At 33.8% G+C, this 18,422-nt stretch overlaps 2 protein-coding genes across 2 annotated transcripts; one reads left to right on the top strand and one right to left on the bottom strand.

Annotated features, from left to right (window-relative positions):
* Positions 1-698: 698 nt before the first annotated feature.
* LOC131651848 (uncharacterized) lies at positions 699-4,641 on the bottom strand. Its single transcript, XM_058921562.1, has 5 exons — positions 4,291-4,641; positions 3,799-3,929; positions 3,072-3,197; positions 1,449-1,576; positions 699-1,216 (listed from the first exon to the last, which is right to left on the bottom strand). The coding sequence occupies exons 1-5, from the start codon at positions 4,505-4,507 to the stop codon at positions 901-903; spliced, it is 918 nt and encodes a 305-aa protein (XP_058777545.1). The 5' UTR covers positions 4,508-4,641; the 3' UTR covers positions 699-900.
* Positions 4,642-17,196: 12,555 nt separating this feature from the next.
* LOC131651846 (replication protein A 70 kDa DNA-binding subunit A-like) lies at positions 17,197-18,173 on the top strand. Its single transcript, XM_058921560.1, has 2 exons — positions 17,197-17,577; positions 17,933-18,173. The coding sequence occupies exons 1-2, from the start codon at positions 17,303-17,305 to the stop codon at positions 18,102-18,104; spliced, it is 447 nt and encodes a 148-aa protein (XP_058777543.1). The 5' UTR covers positions 17,197-17,302; the 3' UTR covers positions 18,105-18,173.
* Positions 18,174-18,422: the final 249 nt, after the last annotated feature.

Genomic DNA, 18,422 nt, shown 5'->3' with positions numbered 1-18,422 from the left:
TTGGACCAGCGTGTGTATACATGGTGGAGAGACATACAATTTCCTCATTGGATCGGACCGAGGTTCAATCCTAATCCCCTACCTTTTTTACTTTAATTTTGAATGTACTCGCAAAACACAAACAAGAGCTAACACGCATATGTATGTTTTTTTTACATATGGTGTAGTCATACTTGAAGAGTCTAAATAGAATATAAATGAAAGGTAGGAGACGAGTCTTAGAAACACGTGACTTTCACCTAAACAAAAGTAACACCGAGTAATGAAATGTAACTTTAGTAAAAGAAATAAGGTTTCTAACCTGGAGATGATGAATATCATATCATCCCACACATGGGGTTTAAACATATTGGGCCAATAATACATTTAAATTAGTCTGAGATAAAATATTATAGCAGAATTTGATGTAATAACTAAATTTTCTTTCATCAATATAACAGGTATCTTACTTGTTCATTCAAATGATCTTTTACTATTTTTTGTTTCCATTAAATTTAATGCCTTCACAATTACTAAAACATCTTAAAAGCTGAATTGTTTAATAAAAAGGGAATTTTTTTGTTACATATAAGTTGCCAAGTGCTCAAGTAAACATGAGTTTAATTAGACTCTGATGGAGCACATATTTCCACAAAAATCATTCCATCAATCCAAATGGCTTTAACAACATTTGTAGACCAATATGTTACTGAACATACTATTTTAACTAATAACTTTATTTATTTTTCAGAAGTAATAACAGGAACTGACTCTGTTTAATTAAACTATTAAATCTGTAATTCCACTAGAACTATACACGACTTTCTTTTTGCTGCAGATGGGACAAGAATGCCATCCGCTCCAATTATAATATTACAAGGGATTCAACCAAAAGGACATAGCACTTCGTCAAAATAAGCGCTAGAATTTTGGGAATCTGAAAATATCCGTGAGACCAAGCCTCTTCCCATATTCAATAGCTAACCAAGCCACAAAAGATAAGTATGCAATAAGAAAACACACGCGCCTGATGAGAACAGCATTGACACGCCAAGAAAGTATCCGTGCAGCAAATGGTCGATGTAATGAAGATAGAAGTTGTTTGAGGAACATTATAAAGGTTATGGAGATCAAAGCTGTTGAGAATCCAGATATGACACCAGCTATTATTTCCCACCTCCAAAACAGTGCCCTCCTTCCCTTATCTGAAAACCAATAATTTACCATCTCCATGGCCCTGATACAAGATACATGCATAATTTAAATAATAGGATGATAAAAAATATTGAATTATTCCCAAAATAAACATACATCTATATGCACAATGACAGAATGTAAAGTCAAAACAATGTTAAATTATGAATTCTCACACTACAATCCCATTTTAGTTAAGTCATCTAAACGATGCTATCACAGCAAATAGATAATCAAATATTAAGTAAGTTGGGAAGATAGTGTAAAGAACTCACTGGGTAGAATATCGTACAATCTTCTCAATAGTAGACTGCTCGTCGGCACGGCAACCGAAGAGATTGTCTTGATATAAATGCACTTTTGAAATGCCAGATGTGTACCAGCAATCATAAGTCTCGTTTACCTAATGTAACAAAAGAGGAAGAAAAATAAAAATGACAACAATTAAAGGAGGAAGAGAAAATAAAAATGACATAACAATGCCAAAGACCTCTGACGAACTGGTTAAGTGGTAAGAGTTGTTAACTGTATCTGTCATCACTGCGATGTTTGTACATAATAAATGAGGTTATGCATGAAAACATTGTTGAAATTATGGGGTTTTAGAAAAGAGCAAAGAGAATTTTAAGGACTTCGAATTCTGAATATTTTTGATATGATTGATGGTTATGATTTGAAATAAATAAGACCAAAACACAGACCCTTAAGTATAATAATGAAATGCAAGACTTCAAATCCTAATCATATAGGAAAATAAACCATGATAATAAATAAATAACTAAGAAATATGAAAACTAATCGCAAGTGATAACCTGGGTCCTAAGGTGCTCTAAGCTAAGAAACTAATCCCATGAGAAAATCTATGATAACCTCAAGATATTATAAGTAATTTCTACACCTTCCAACACCCCCCTCCTTAAGCTAAAACTTACTAAGTTTGAAGCTTGTTTCAAATGTACAAGTCGAAAAAAAGAAAAGAAAAAAATATGTAACTTGATATTGAAAATCAGTAGAGCCGTACGAAGAGCCAGATCACGACGAAATTGTAACTAAAATAAAAAAGCTAGGATTAGACCCCAATGAGGACAAAAACCAGCGTCAAACCACGGTTGAGACAAAACCAGTGCCAAACTATAACTGGGACGAAACAGCAACAGTGACAAAGCGATCGTCAAACCGCAACTGATACAAAATTAGTTCTGAACCGTATACGAGACAACTGTGCCAAACTGCAACTAAGACAAAATCAATGTTTTCAAATAAACACATTCATTCAATAGTAGATTGAATAAAATAAACATGGATAGATCTGGGTAGATCGCGTGGAAGTGTCACCTAAACAATAAACAGCGGTGAAACAAAAGTCAAATGAGAGATCCACAAGATGAATCTGGTCTCAATAGAACCATTAAGTGACAGCACACAGAGCTTGACCAGCAGCACTATGAATGTGGTATGTGCACTGAGAAGAACACAAACTTGAGGGTTGAAGAGCGATGATTATAAAAGGATTTTGCATACAAATATAATAGACTCTCAATCATAATAAAACTTGGCAACAGAATAGTGCTAGAAAACATCGTTGAGGATGGTACCACTTTAATACCATGTTGAAATTGGTTTTAGATAAAGAAAGGGAATGACTTGGAATATAAGTATGGTTTGGCATGCTTGATGATATGATTTGATATAGAAAAGACTAAGCATTAACCCTTAATTATATAATATACAAGGCTTCAAATCCTAATCAAAAAGGGAACCTAACCTTGAAACATAATCTAAGATAAGAACCTAATCTTATGGATAATCTAAGATACACTAATATAACATTAAGTTATAAAAAACTGTCATAGTTACTTATAACCATAATATCAATGACCACAAATTGAAGGCCCCACCTTAAATTTATACTGCGTCAACCATGCAGCACCGAAGTTAGGCCTGCAATAAAGAGGAAGGGCTTCACTCGGAGCCTCAGCAAACGCAACTTGTCTCTGACCTGAAAAGTGATCTTGGTATTCCACCTGAAACAATGTTAATATAAACTGTTTACAACAACACAACAGAATTACCTAGATTTATGGTTATCATAACCAATAAAGGATAGATCATATATAAGATAATTGCTTAAAATGGGCACAACTAATTGGTTGTGATATATAGGAGCATATTTTATGTGTAGGTTGATGTGTTACTTGGACTAGACGAGAAACCTGTGTATGATTCTGAATTAAAAGGAACAAGCATGCAAAGTAAGAAAGATCACATAGGATGTTATTCAGTGATAATAATTAACACCTACACAGTCAGTTTTTTGGTTTGGATAGAGGTGTGAAAAAGGATTAGTACTATCGCTATGCTACAAGTTCATAGACACAAGATAGAGGGCATAAAACTCCTTATGGACTACTGTGAATATTTCATGATATTATAGCTCAGAAATAGCATTCTACTTCTCTCAAAGTGTTCTGCAACCACTTTTGTTTGGAATAAGCTATTCAGATTTATTGACGAATGTTGGATCTTCCCTCTTACTTGTGCCTTGTTTTTCCTCTAGCAAATAATATATATTTTTCTATTATATAAGAATAAACAATACCTAAATTGGCAACAAGTTATAATAACCTTGAATACTGAAGCCCAATAGTAATCATAACGGCAGCGAAATTTGCTTCTTTCAAAATGACGAAAAACATCCTTTGCTTTATAATCTAACAATCCGAGTTCACAAACCTTAGATGATCTAATATCAACACCTGTAAGAAAAATAATCACAGACAATTTAGATTGAATTAAAAAAAAACAAAAAAAAAAAAACTCCAATTCTTCTCAAAACTTCTTAACTTCAAACTAAATGTATTAATAATCAAATGTGTAAAGTAAAGATATGAACTTTTTAACATTCATGAACTATTGCGATTACTTACTTAACTGAATCTAAAGTTAATCACTATTGAGATTAATTCAAGCTTCTAAGTGTTAATTTCAACTAAAAGTAGGCTAATTTCAATTTCAATTTCAAATTCAAATTCAAGTGCTTAACTAATTTCAACAAGAATAAACTAAGCTTGAAAGCTGATAAAAAAACACATGATGGAAAAAGAATAGAAAACTAACCGGTGGAGACGATTTTGCAGTGTGAAGGGAGAGATATGGGGTTAGGGACAGAGAAATCGGCGAGGAAGAGAAGTAGTAAACCCAAAAGAAAGGGAAGAGAGAACAAGAAAACGAAGGGTAATAGAATTGCGATAAACCATCGAAGTATTACGAAAGCGATGATGCTGCGATTCTTCTTGGGAGGGTTTGGTTTATCGGATTGGGAGGGAGAATCCATGAAGGAAGTGTCGGTTAGGGTTTAGGAGTAGCTGAGTGGTGTTGACGCCGGTCACCGGAATCCGGTGATCGGAGTGATGTTGAAAATGGGGAATAAAGAGTAGAAAGATATTTTTGTGTGCTGTCATAGGAAAAGGATAGTGATTCCCTGCACTAAGAAAGAAGATGGTTCACAATATCATAATTTTTTAAACGTTGGATCTAGATCCAGATTTTTTTTTTTAATGAATAACCCGTTTTTGAAAAATAAAATAAGCAAATAAGTATTTATGCAATTAACCAGATTTTAAAAACTATTCCTACACCAATTTGTTACACTACACCGTATGTCCGTACGGTACGGACGTATGTCCGTACCGTACGAACATACTATTCATGTACGGACAGTACTATTCACCGTCCGTACATGAATAGTAAAATATTAAATTAATATTTTTTTTAAAAAAAATTTTTAATTTTTTTTATGTCTTTTTTAAAAAATATTTGACAATACCTGCGGATTTACCTCCGGATTTGACAATACTTGCGAATTTACCTGCGGATTTATCTACGGATTTGACAGTACCTGCAGATTTACTTGCGAATTTACCTACGAATTTGACAATACATGCGGATTTATTTGCGAATTTACCTACGAATTTAGGTAAATCCGCAGGTAATGTCAAATGTAGGTAAATCCGGAAGTAAATCTGCAGGTATTATCAAATATTTTTTTTAAAAACGTTAAAAAAAAATTATTAAAATTTTTTTTAAAAAAAAAAAAAAGTTACTATTCATGTACAGACTGTACGGACGGTGAATAGTGTCGTCCGTACATACGGTGTAGGTGTAGTACGGCAGTGTACAAATAGCATAGCTGTTTTAAAAATGACCAAAACCTATGTACCAACTCACATGACGCATGCATTGCAAAAATAAAGAGTAGTCGCCACTTCATATGGTGCATGGGTGACGTGGCGCCATCTCATTTGGCGCTTGCATGTGAAAAAGTAAAACATGTGTCAAGTGAAGTGGCGCATAAGTGTAATCTTGTTTTCTATAAATATGGACTTAATCCTCCACCATTCTTCACACATTTATTCTCTTTCTAACATTCTGTTTCAAAAAAAATTTCACATGACTTCCAAGATGATTTTCAAAAGGGATGGCAACGTTATTTTTTTGGCGGTGAAACCCTCGATTAAAATAAAATTTTGGAACATCCATTCGATGGACCATTTTAAGAGGTCCTTGATGCGTTGGTTAGACGGGAATATTCAAGATGGCAAAGTCATTAGAAGGATTCAGTGACTTCAAAAGGCCACCTCTCTTGCAAAGTCATTAGACGAGGATATATGGCACAAACCAAATAAAATATCATCAGGTCGAGGTTCAGAATGACGAAGATCTCATAATATGTTCTGTAATCATGAATATTCTGGGTACAACTCGATTGACTTGTAAGTTGTGCTACAACATCCTTAGATGTCACAGGCACGTGTGTCACAAGTTGTTAATCCCATTGACGATGAACAAGCTGAAGTCAATGTCGTTGGTGAAGAAGAAGAACAACTAGTGTTAGAAGTTGATAACATGGTGAACGATGAGTCTGAAGAGGAAGATCAATGTACACTACCTTTAACGCATGTGTACAAACCACCTGTGCACATGACAAACTTTAATCTGGACGAAGATGAGCCATCAACAAATATATTCTATAACCATTCAGTGCAGAGCAGTCAGATGAACGGTTAAAAGTGGGAGACAAATTCCGTTCAAAAGATGGGGCCACATGACCACAAATCTTGTTGAATCAATGAATGTGGTCTTCAAAGGCATACGAAACCTCCCTGTAACCGCTTTGGTGAATTCAACCTATTTTAGGATGGCCTCGCTGTTCGCAAAAAGAGGTGAGAAGTGGAGTGCAATGCTACAATCAGGACAACTATGGAGCGAAAGCTGCATGAAATTTATGAAGGAAGAAAGTGCCAAAGCCAACAGCCATAAGGTTACCAGATTCGACCGTCATAACCATAAGTTCATTTTAAAAGAGACGATTGACCACAACGAGGGGCTGGCAAGACAATAATATAGGCTTCTACTGTCATCTCATTAGTGTGACTGCGGAAAGTTTCAAGTCTTTCGTATGCCATGCTCTCATGTCATTCTGGCATGTGTGCGTGCTCATCAAGATGCATTGTCGCTTCTATTTTCTGCGTACAAGTCTGAGACTTTGCTCGGTGTATACAACAATGGCATTCCAGTTGTAGCAAAACAATATTATTGGCCTATAGATGAAGGTGAAATTATTTGTCACAACGACCAAATGAGAAGGAATAAAAAAGGTCATCCTAAAAGCAAGTGTATTACAACTGAAATGGATGTGACTAACAATCTATAGAGAAAGTGTAGTGTATATCGTCAAGTCGGACACAACCGAAAAAATTGTCTCAATCGTGCTACAAGCTCAACAACATAAAAAAAATGACGCACAACATGTAATATATTTTTATATCTGAACGAAACTTTTTTTTTCATTAACCAAGTTGGTTACAACAAATCAAAATTTACTTAACACGAAATTAAAATACATAACACAACATCATAACATCTAAGAAATTACAACTGTCAAAACAATTTCATCATCTCCATGCATCATATATGTCACCCATCCGCCATATAAAATGGCGACTACTCTTTATTTTTGCATGCATGTTCCATATGAGTTGGCGCATAGGATTTGGTCATTTCTAAAATCTGGTTAGTTGCGTAAATACTTCTGAAACATGGTAATTTGCGTATTTTAATTTCAAAAACTGGTTATTCATAAATAAAAAATCCCGAATCGGACTATCTCTATTTTAAAATTATTATTTTTTTATTATTTAAAAAATTGAATTTGGCTCCTCATAACAAAATACACTGTAATGGATAGTAGGAGTGAGAATAGGGTAATCGTCATGGGAAGTCTTCCACATAGTTAGGTTGAGCAAATTTAATTGTGGTCCCGTGTTGAGAAGTGGAAAAGGTCTGGAGATGATTTCATTAAGTGCACATTTCATCATTGGGGCATTTTGTAGGTTTTTTCACACGTGGCCTTAGGTTTATAGGTTAAGGCATGGCATTTCCTCCTATGACGCTCAAGTGCATTCAAGTGTTGTTACATTTTAAGGTATTATCTAAACCATTGATTTTTCGTCTTCCATTTACTTTAATTTTGCAATGTTGACTTGTTTCATTTGTTTCACTATATAAGTTGTTTTGACTTTTCAAACAACTTTTCGCTCCCTCTTACACATGATCTTAGCATTATTGAGACCCCTTACTTCTCCATCTTCAACAATCTGGTGACTCCTATTTCTAGCTATATTCATCTTTTGTTAGGTTCTTTGCATTGTCATTTTTCCTGCTCTAAATAGTTTATTCGCTTCATCTTCTTGCCCGGGTACCTTTCTTTCTTTTTCCTTCCATTTGTTGCTTTACCCCCATTTTAGCGTTTACCATGACTAACTTAGGAGACGCGCTTGAGAATATAAACAAAGATGATGCAAGGGATTCTCTACTGTCAGCAATTTATGAGAATCCTGACATTCCACTGGATGAACCTTTGGAAATTAATGGTCATAACCCCAATTTTATTGTATTGAATGATAATTATTGGTCTAGAGGAGGTTATGTTGCAATCGTAGACGATCCTCTTAATTCTTCTAAAGGGGATGAAGAGGGGAGCTCATGTAATCTGGTTTATATGGAAGTAGTTACCCACCTTACCTCCTCCATTCAATCCTATTGCAAACTAGATGCAACTATCACGACCTGAGATGGCCAAAGAGCCTTATTTTATGCTCAATCTTTTAGGGCAGCGTATGGTTGAGCACCAGTTAATATAGAAATTAAGAAACATCTAACCTTTAGGAATAACTATGCATTTTTTGACTGACGATATCTTTTACATGTCCGCTGGGAAGAAATGGTAAGGCAGAGACGTACGAATTTGGTGTCGCAGCAAAAAGTTGGGCTCTAACATTGGGTAGATTCTAGGTTGATGGGCACAGTTTTTGTTTTCGACAGTGCAGAGAAGGTGGAAGAGGCTCAAATAAGAGTGGGTCCTTCTTTTGATTGGTTTATTTCCCACATTGATGTTAGCAAGAGGATTTGCATCTCTTTTGATAGGTGTTTTGTCCCTTTATAAGACTCTCTTTACCCGAATGAGACTCATGTTATCCTTCAGGGGGTTTGAAAAGGAATTGTTGAATTTCCTGGATGTTGCTCCTTCTTAGCTTCACTCATCAACTTAGGCCTTTTCCAAGGTGTTTTAGTACAAGTGTGAGTATCAGGATGAGGTGTCGTCCCTTAATTTTTTCTTCAATTAACTATATGTATCTTGCACTTCAAGAAATCTTGTCCACATCCAGGGAATGCTTTCATTGCATTAATCAACTGTGATGTTTAGCGTTTACATGGATAACTCGAAGAGTTTGAATAATCATTTCATTATGGTGACTCCTCTGACTTTTGAGAATGACTCTATTTTCTATAAGGTTACTAATGTGGGTTTTGTCTCTATTGGGGCATTTGCCTCATCGTCTTCCAAAGGGAAGGGTAATTAATAAATATTGGACCTAAAGCCATTTTAATCGGGAGTCACTTTGTAGACCCTAGTTGTTGCTAGATGAGGTGATATGCATGTTCCCAATGACCTTATCAAGGAAATGGAATTGTGGAAGAGCAAGTGCATAACAATTATTTGTGAGCGTACTTCCTTTGGGAGAAGGTACCAAAACTCCAAGCAGAGATGAATCAATGTAAGGATGAGGCTGATTTCTGGAAGGCTGAAGCTGACAAGCTTTTGAATCTTCAAAAGAAAATAGGGACTCATGGTACTCCTTTTGTATTGGCGGCTAAAATCACCTATTTGTAAGAGACTTTAACCATGAAAGATAAGGCTATGTGTTGTACCCCAAAATTTGCCCACATTTTTCAAAAATTCGAAACTATTTCAAAAAATTGGATTTTATAAAATCTCGGGTTCATTTACATTGACATCCTGAATTTTATAAATATTCGATTTAAAGTCTATTTTAAAATATAGTAGTTTACTCTTAAATTGCTTATATTTTAATAAATAGAGAATGTTGGGCGATGCTTCATACACTTTCAATTAGCTTTTTATTTCAAATAAATAACATAGCTTAGTTGGTTAGAAAGTAGGGCTTGCAAACAAAAGGTCATGAGTTCGAATCTCACTTGGTGCATTTTGTATATATTGGTAACACACAATTGGAGAATTTTTCTCTTTTTGTATAAAAGTTTCTCTCCTTTGAGTTGAGACTTTTTTTTAGAATTTTTTTCTTCTGGTATAAAATCTTCTCTCCTTTGAGTTGAGATTTTTCTACAAATCTGAAGCTTCAAGTGTTCAGAAGAGGATGTCTGAAGATTGGAGTTCATTGAGGAGGAGCTTCAAGAGGCAGTGGACTTTCTCCACTAGGTAATTTCTCATCTTTAGTTTATTTTATGTTATTATTATTATTTATTTTAGTTTCTTTTAATTATTTTTATTTTTATTTCTTTAATCATTTTTTTTTCAATAAAAAATCACATAAAAATCATTAAAATTACAAAAAACAAATTTAGTTCTTTTTTAGGCTTTAACTAAATTTTGACATAGTTTTAATTTGATTTAATTTAATTAGGATAATTTAGATATTAGGGTTGAATAATTAAATTAAATTTAGGGTTTAACTAAATAAAATTAATTTAGACTTTTAAGTTTGATTAGTTAAATTAGTTAGGTTTCGACCTTTAACCCTGATTTTTATTTCCCACCCTAAATGTCAATTACTCTCGATTCATCTTCTCACCTCATACTCCAATGTTTGACGCATGCTTGTTTTAATTGTAATTATTTAATTGTTTACTTACTTATTTAAATACTAGAAATCAATGTATAGGTTGCAAGGTTTTTTTGTAATAGCTTAAGAGTTATTTTCCTCGCACATTTACTTTCCGCATATTATAACTGCTGTTATTATCTGTTTAGATGTATGATTTAGGATTGTATGGTAAGATAAAAGTAACCGTTAGATCACTAACTTCAAGATAATATAACTGAAATTAACACACTCTTTTATTGCTCACACACTCACCTTTAGGGTTCCCCCTCTTGGTTGCCTTCTCGATCAAATAGTCAAGTCCCTTCGAGCGTAGGGATGCCTTAGCCTATACTTTCCGCATATTTTTGTACTTGTTTTAATTCTAATATTTGGATTATGTTAATGGCCTCCTGGCCTTGTGTTTTTAACATTATTTTCTCGGTTTTCTTATTTTAGTGTCCTTGATTTATTTTGTTGCCTCACTATTTCATTTCTTGGCCTTTTAATTTTTTATGCATGTTTTCTATTTTCCTCGACGTCGTCGAGGACCCTTTCCGACCAATGGTCGGATCCTCTTGTGTTCCCATAGGTTTTGTCTGGTTCGTTTTTGATGTTTCAAGGCTTTACCTCTTACACCCCTGGAGTGGATAACTCTTAAATGAGGGGTTATACCACTTGCCATGCGATGATTAACATTTCTTGTTCTGATTTCTGCTAAAATGAAAATATCAAAGTATCTAGCAAATAATGTTGTATTCATTAAAATGTCAAATAGGGGTAAGAAGTTACATTTTTCTTTGTGGAGTAACTACATGGTATTTAACTATAATAATTATTGAGCTTTCTGGCATTCCATGTCCGAGGTATTGATTCCCCGACCAGCATCTCCAAGGTGTATGCTCTTTTTCCTATGTTGGAATCAACTATGTACAACCTTTCACAATTGACCGCTAACTTGTCATCCATGGCATTCTTTCCTCTGACATCAGTGCATCTCAAGACGAGGCTTCCATGCTCGAGCTCTTGGGGTCTCACTCGCTTGTTGTACTTAGTAGTTGTTGCTTGCTTTATGGTTGCAATCCATAAAGTTGTGACACTCTTTTTTTCCTCTAACAATTATACTTCTTCTCTAATTACATTGAAGTTATCCCCTTCAGTCAGAGGTGAGCTGTCCTCTAGCTTAATTCTTTAATTTCGATGGAAATAACGACTTATGTTCCATAAGTCAATCGAAAAGGGGTTTCACCTACGGTTGAATATGGTGTTGTTCTGTAGGCCCAAAGGACATGTGGAAGCTCATCTGCATAATTTTATTTGGTCGCAATTAACCTTCCCTTCAACCCTCTAAGAATTACCTTATTCACGACTTGAGCTTATCCATTGGTTTGAGGGTGTTCCATCGACTTGAAGTGCTTGTTTAACATTTAGCTCCTCCAAAGGCCTATGAACTTTTTGTCAGTGACTGGGTACCGTTATCTGTAACGAAAGCTTGGGGAATCTCTTATTGTGCAAACTTCAAAGTATTCGTTGTTGTGATGTTTTCTAATGCCCAACAACAAAATTAGTCTTATGACTACAACATAATCATACATAAGGAATAAAACAAGTGTTTAACCCAACCCGATGTTACATAATTTGAGCAAGGTACCACTAGTAAAAGCGACAAAACAAAGAAGTAACTCCAAGAGCTATCTTCTACTTACTTCAACAGTGTTACTCATGAGTATCTGTAAGATGCCCATGTAAAGGCAACAATCAAATAAAATGGGTGAAAATACAATTCATTAATTAGTGGTGAGATAATCGGAGGTAGATTAATTAATAACATCCCACATCAAAAATTATAACAACATCATTATATATGGTATTCTCATCTACAATTCATAACACCAAAAGTAATCACCAAAAGCAACCCAAATGCAAATGTACTCAACAGCTGGCTCAACATGCATGTGGTACCAAATTATGAACACTAAGGTATTCTCATCTACAATTCATAACACCAAAAGTAATCACCAAAAGCAACCCAAATGCAAATGTACTCAACAGCTTGCTCAACATGCATGTGGTACCAAATTATGAACACTAAGGTTCATTTCACTCCATGATCCCTACCATAGGATTGATTACCTCTTGGAACAAGAGCACACCAAACCGCTACCATCACCATAGGTAACGCTTCACTAATCCCCCATAACAGGAATCATTAACTCGCACCTAATCCATCACCATAGGATCGAGGCTCACCAAAAGGAACAAAAGTCTTGACAACATGAATGTAGGGACGCTCAACATACAACAACAACATCAAATCCAACAACTAAACATCTTCACAACATTATCATAATGGCATCAACATAACAACATCATTATCACATAACCTTATCACAATAATGCAACAATTCAATAACCAAACATATAATCCAACATTTCATCAACATAATATGAATATAAATAATATTTAAAAACTTCACCTATCATTACTATGTTATATCCTTGAGAGTTAGCTTTCTAACTCTTCAAACGCGGCGTTATATGGACTTATGGATCAAAAGTTATAGCCAAAATCGTCAAACAATGCAAAACGAACATTCTGTCAGCTATGTGTCGACACGTAATTCGTATGAGTCGACACATATTCGTTTCTGGAATTCATGTGTCGACACATAATATGCATGTGTCAACACATACTGTATGTTTTAAAAAAACTCATTTTTTGGAATTATGTGTCAACATGTAACTCGCATGTGTTGATACATACTGTATGTTTTTGCAAAAAATCATATTTTGACGCACCCAAAGAATCATTTAACCTTATAAGGTCACCCAAGCACTTCCTAACATAAAAACAACTTATTTCTAACGTCTATTGACATACTACTAGTACCACATAATTTTTTATGTTTTTAATTCATCAATTTAGATACTTTTCATCAACAATCATCATGTTTTATGATAAGCCCCAAACCTTCAAAACCCCAACAATGACATACATATTTTTCAATCACCAAAAACAGAAAAATATATGACAAAAGTGCACAAAAATCATCATAAAATCATCATACAACAACATCAACAATCTCAAATTCAACATCAACAATTAACATATACAATCCTACTCTACCCTTTCATCACACCCCAATTATTGAATCAATTCCCACCATTACCTTGATTCTCCTAGCAAGCAATAGAATCTCTCTTTAATTCCTCTTCTTCTACCTCTAGCCAACCTAGCCTCTTTTGTTTTTGCTCTCCAATTCTACGTACTGATCTAAAACCTCTCAATTTTAGGTTTAGTCTTAACTTTATATTTAGGTTAATTCTTCCTAAATTATGAACTTGGCTCAACTCAATTCCTTCCTTACTCCTTCCTCCTACTAACTCTCCTTAATCCTCATGTTGGCCCAATTTCTCTTATTTTATTAAATAAAATAACAAAACTATTATTTTCAATTAATAAATTAATTCTAAATTAATCTATACAACCATAATTATATTATCATTATTCAATTATTTAAAATTCTAAATAAATTCTAAATAATCCTAACCAACTCTAACTCTTTCTCTTCACCCTCACCTCAAGCATACATACCCCCACAACAACACAACAGACAATTAAATAAATCATCAAAATGGATATTTCAATTAATTGAAATATAATAAAATATTAATGAGAAAAAGGGGACGTTACATTTTGCACAAAGTATTAATCAAAAGTCTCGCATGAAGCATAAGTTAGGTAAAAGTTTGGATCTGGTGGGAGCCTTCCCACTCCCAAAAGCTATTCTAATCCATCTTTATTTCCACGACATTCAGATGAGAAGAAAGATAATTACAGTCATTACCCATAATAAACTCCTTGTCATTATAATCCTCATATCTTAACTTATCAACACCGTTTTCTAGGAGATAAAAAGGGATCACAATGATACAATTAACCAGTTCAACAATGAATCAGTTCTGAAGCAAATCTAAGTTCCACTTCCCTTCCACATAACTAGTTCTGAAGCAAAATATCTATTTCCATGACATTTGGACGAGAAAAAAAGATAATTATAGGCATTACTCATAATATACTCTTTGTCATTATAATCCTCTTAGCCTAGCTAATCAACACTGTATTCTATGAGAGGATAAGGGAAATCCATAATAAACTTAATCAGTTCGACATTGACCAAATTTTGAAGCAAATTTAAGTTTCATCTCCCCTCCACATAACCATATATTTAACTTTGAGGGTGGTATCCACAATCATATATGCTTCAACAACAATAAGTAAAAGAGATTGCTACATTAGGGTCCACCGATTCAACAAAAAATTATCCCTTCTGCGGTATGTCGATAAAGATTTATCTGAAGAAAACCTATCACATATTGATTTGGAAGTTTGTCACCCATTTTCTTCAGAATTATAAGTTTCTCAAATAACTAATTAATTAATTTATCATTGTATTTCCTCATCTCCCTTCAAAATTTCGTGGAATGGGGACAAACTTGATAACTTTGCTCCCACTAAAGGTATTCCTCAAGGTGATCCCGTCACTCCTTATCTTTTTGTTATTTATATGAATTGTTTGTCGCATACCATTGTTGATCCGTTTGATGTGGGATACTGGAAGCTTATGTGTGCAGTGCGTGAAAGTCCTCAAGTTTCTTATCTTCTTTTTGCACATGCCACTATAAAGCATAATTATTGCATCAAGCATTGTCTAGATCAATTCTGCTAAGCACCAGGCCAAAATATTAAGAGAAGACTAAAATATATTTCTTAGCAACACATACGTCCAACTTCGGTAGGAGATTATGCATAACACTGTTCCAGAGAAATCCAAAGCCTGAGAAAGTATATTGGGGCAAACATTACCCGTGGTGGAAGCTTTAGGAACGAATTTTTGTCATATTACTAAGCAGGTGCAACGAAGACCGAGTAGCTGGAAGCATTAGTGCTTAAGCATAACAGGAAAAATTACCTTTCGTACATTAGTGCTAAGTTTTATCTCGTACATTAGTGCGATATATTATGAGATATGTGAGTCTGCATTCACCAGATTTAAACTTTCTACAAATCTTTTACATTCAAAGCATTTAATTTTAATATTATTTACTTCATTTATCTTTACCCAAAATTTATTGTCTTTTTCCAATTGTTTATCTTTCAAGCGTTATGAACCCAAAACAAACTCACTTTTCTCAATGTTCCTGTTTTGCACAATATGTCTCCAAGATTTTTTAAGTTAATCTCTTAGGTGAACTAAACTAATGATTGTTTGCTAAAAACACCAATGAACAACGCCTTATATGTTTTTATGTTACAATATCATTTTTGTCACGTACAATACCATTTTTATTATATAAATTAACATGCAATGTTAGCTTGGTTGTTTTCTATTGTGGAAGTGGCTAATAAAGTATTTTTAAAATTTAATAATTACTACTCGTATTGCATAATTACTTACAAAATAAATAGACTATTTGATTTTTTTGTTGGTATAACATATTTTTTTAAAGAATGGGCCCTTTAGGTCCGGGTAGCCTACAATCAAGACATAATTGGGCTTGGGTAATAAAATTAGAGTCCATATTTAATTTATGGCTTTTGGGCCTGACCTTAAAAAGCCCATGGCCTATCACGCCTGGTCCATTTTAGGGTCAGGCAACCCATTTTGATAGCGCTCTACCAATGCGTAAGGGACCTCAGGTTTCTTATCTCTTTTTTTGCAAACGACATTCTTCTTTTTGCACATGCCACTATAAAACTGACTTATTGCATTAAACATTGTTTGAATAAATTTTGCCAAACATCGGGTCAAAATATTTACTTAGAGAAGACTCAAATTTATTTCTCAACAAATATATATGTCCAACTTCGGCAGGAGATTATGCATCACACATGTTCTAGAGAATCCAAAAGCCTGGGAAAGTATCCGGGGGCAAACAACGACCGAGTGGTTGGAAGCATCAATGCTTGAGCTTGGCAATTGTACATCAATGCTAAGTTCCATCCCATACGACATGCAGTATGCTACATTTTCCATCACTATTTGTCTGGATCCGAAAAATTATAAAGATGGTTTGTATGGGGAGACACTGAGACATCCTACAAGATTCATCTGATCAGTTGGAAGACTTGCAATATGTATAAGGATCACACTGGCTTTTGCATCAAACAAACTCAATTAATGAAATATGCATTTATGTTGAAAATTATTTGAAGTTTATTGACTAATCCTAATGATTTATGGTGTCAGATTCTTATTAATAAGTATGACAGAAAGCAAAACTTTTGGAAAAATATTATTAGCAAACTAAATAATTTCCTTTTGTAAAAATCGTTGACTAAGGTGTGTGACAATGGACAAGTTTGAGAAGAATATTAAGTGGAAATTTGAAAGTAAATTTAAAGATTTAATCATTAATTAATTTTATATTAATAGTTTAAAAATTAAATAATCTTTAAATTATTAATGTGATTAAATATTGATAACTTTAAAATAAAATTGAATATTTACAGGATAATTAATTTTATTTACGGCTAATTCTAATTTATATCACCCCATATTTAATTGAATTTAAATTGTAACAAATGCAATGTTTTTTCTATGTTTAGACTTTTCAATCCCACTAATTCCAAAAATTGAAACACGGCACGATCGCGCCAAGACTTTACAAATTACACCCTAAACTCGCGTAGCTTACTCAAGAAGCCTTTCACACAACAGGGACACATTTGGTATTTAGCCAAATCCCAATACCCTTTTTCTTAAAAAAATAAACTTCCCTCCCTTCTTGAAATGGATTCAATTATGGCGCCTTCTTTAAAGCCATTTTAGGGTTTCAATTTCACTCCCACTCTCACCAAATCCACAATAGTTTCCATCGACTTTAGGGTTTTTTTTTTTCATTCTCTCTTCGGATTAAAAAAAAGCGATTTTGAAAAAGCGAAAATGGCTCTGAGTCTGACACCAGGTGCAATAACGAAGATGTATTTCACCTCGGAGGAATTTCAACCGGTGCTTCAAGTTATCGATCTGAAACTTGTTCAGTCGTCGCAGAATTACACTACTGAGAGGTACCGTGCCGTACTATCCGATGGCGAGTTTTATGAACACGGATTGCTCGCTACCCCGAAGAATGATCTGGTTCACTCTGGAAGATTGCAGAAAGGTTCCATTGTTAAACTTCTTCACTTCTTTACACACAACAATGTTCATCGTCACAAGTAAGTTTCGTCTTTTTCCCACGCCCTTTTATTTATTTTCTTGTTCTCAGTCTCTTTTTTGTTTTTATTTTATTTTTATACTATTATGTTTGTATAAATATATAGGGTTAATAGTACTTTACTCATGTAATATGAGCGTGTTTTAGTTTACCTGTTTAATATGAGCGTGTTTTAGTTTACCCCTACCGTTGCTAAAGGCAGGTTTTGACAACGATTTTTTTAACCCATATATATATATATATATATATATATATATATATATATATATATATATATATATATAATGTAAAAAGGTGAAATATATTTATGTCGTCTAACATGTTAATATGATTTGGTTTTATCTACTTACAAACAGGTTTTTTATCATTGTTGACCTTGATGTTCTAATGGACACATGTGAAACGATTGGAAAACCTGTCTCAGCTGATGTAGGAAATTCCCCTAGTAGCAATGTTCATTCTAGTTCTTCTGAATCTCCAAGCTTTACTTTGATTGAGGAGCTTTCTAACTGGCATCCCTTCCAGTGATTAGTATTGTCTTTAATGTGTATTAGGACTCAATAAATGTACATTAATTGTCTTTAATGTATTTCTATATTTAACAATTTAAATTAATATCAATTTCCATTCTATATCAGAAACTTATACTAAATTATAAATGAGTAGTAAATATATTTATATTTCTATATTATTTAAATACAATCAAAACTATTTAGTAAATTACATATAATTGTGATGTTTGATTTCATTTTTTATGAATGAAAATAAATTTCTAAATACACAATATTGTCAAACCAGATAGCTAATATTCCTAGTAATATTAATATTCATGATATATAAATTGTT

The sequence above is a fragment of the Vicia villosa genome, linkage group LG2, assembly GCF_029867415.1.
Source record: "Vicia villosa cultivar HV-30 ecotype Madison, WI linkage group LG2, Vvil1.0, whole genome shotgun sequence".
In the NCBI taxonomy this organism is placed as follows: domain Eukaryota; kingdom Viridiplantae; phylum Streptophyta; class Magnoliopsida; order Fabales; family Fabaceae; genus Vicia; species Vicia villosa.
This window is presented reverse-complemented; position numbering and strand designations above follow the sequence as displayed.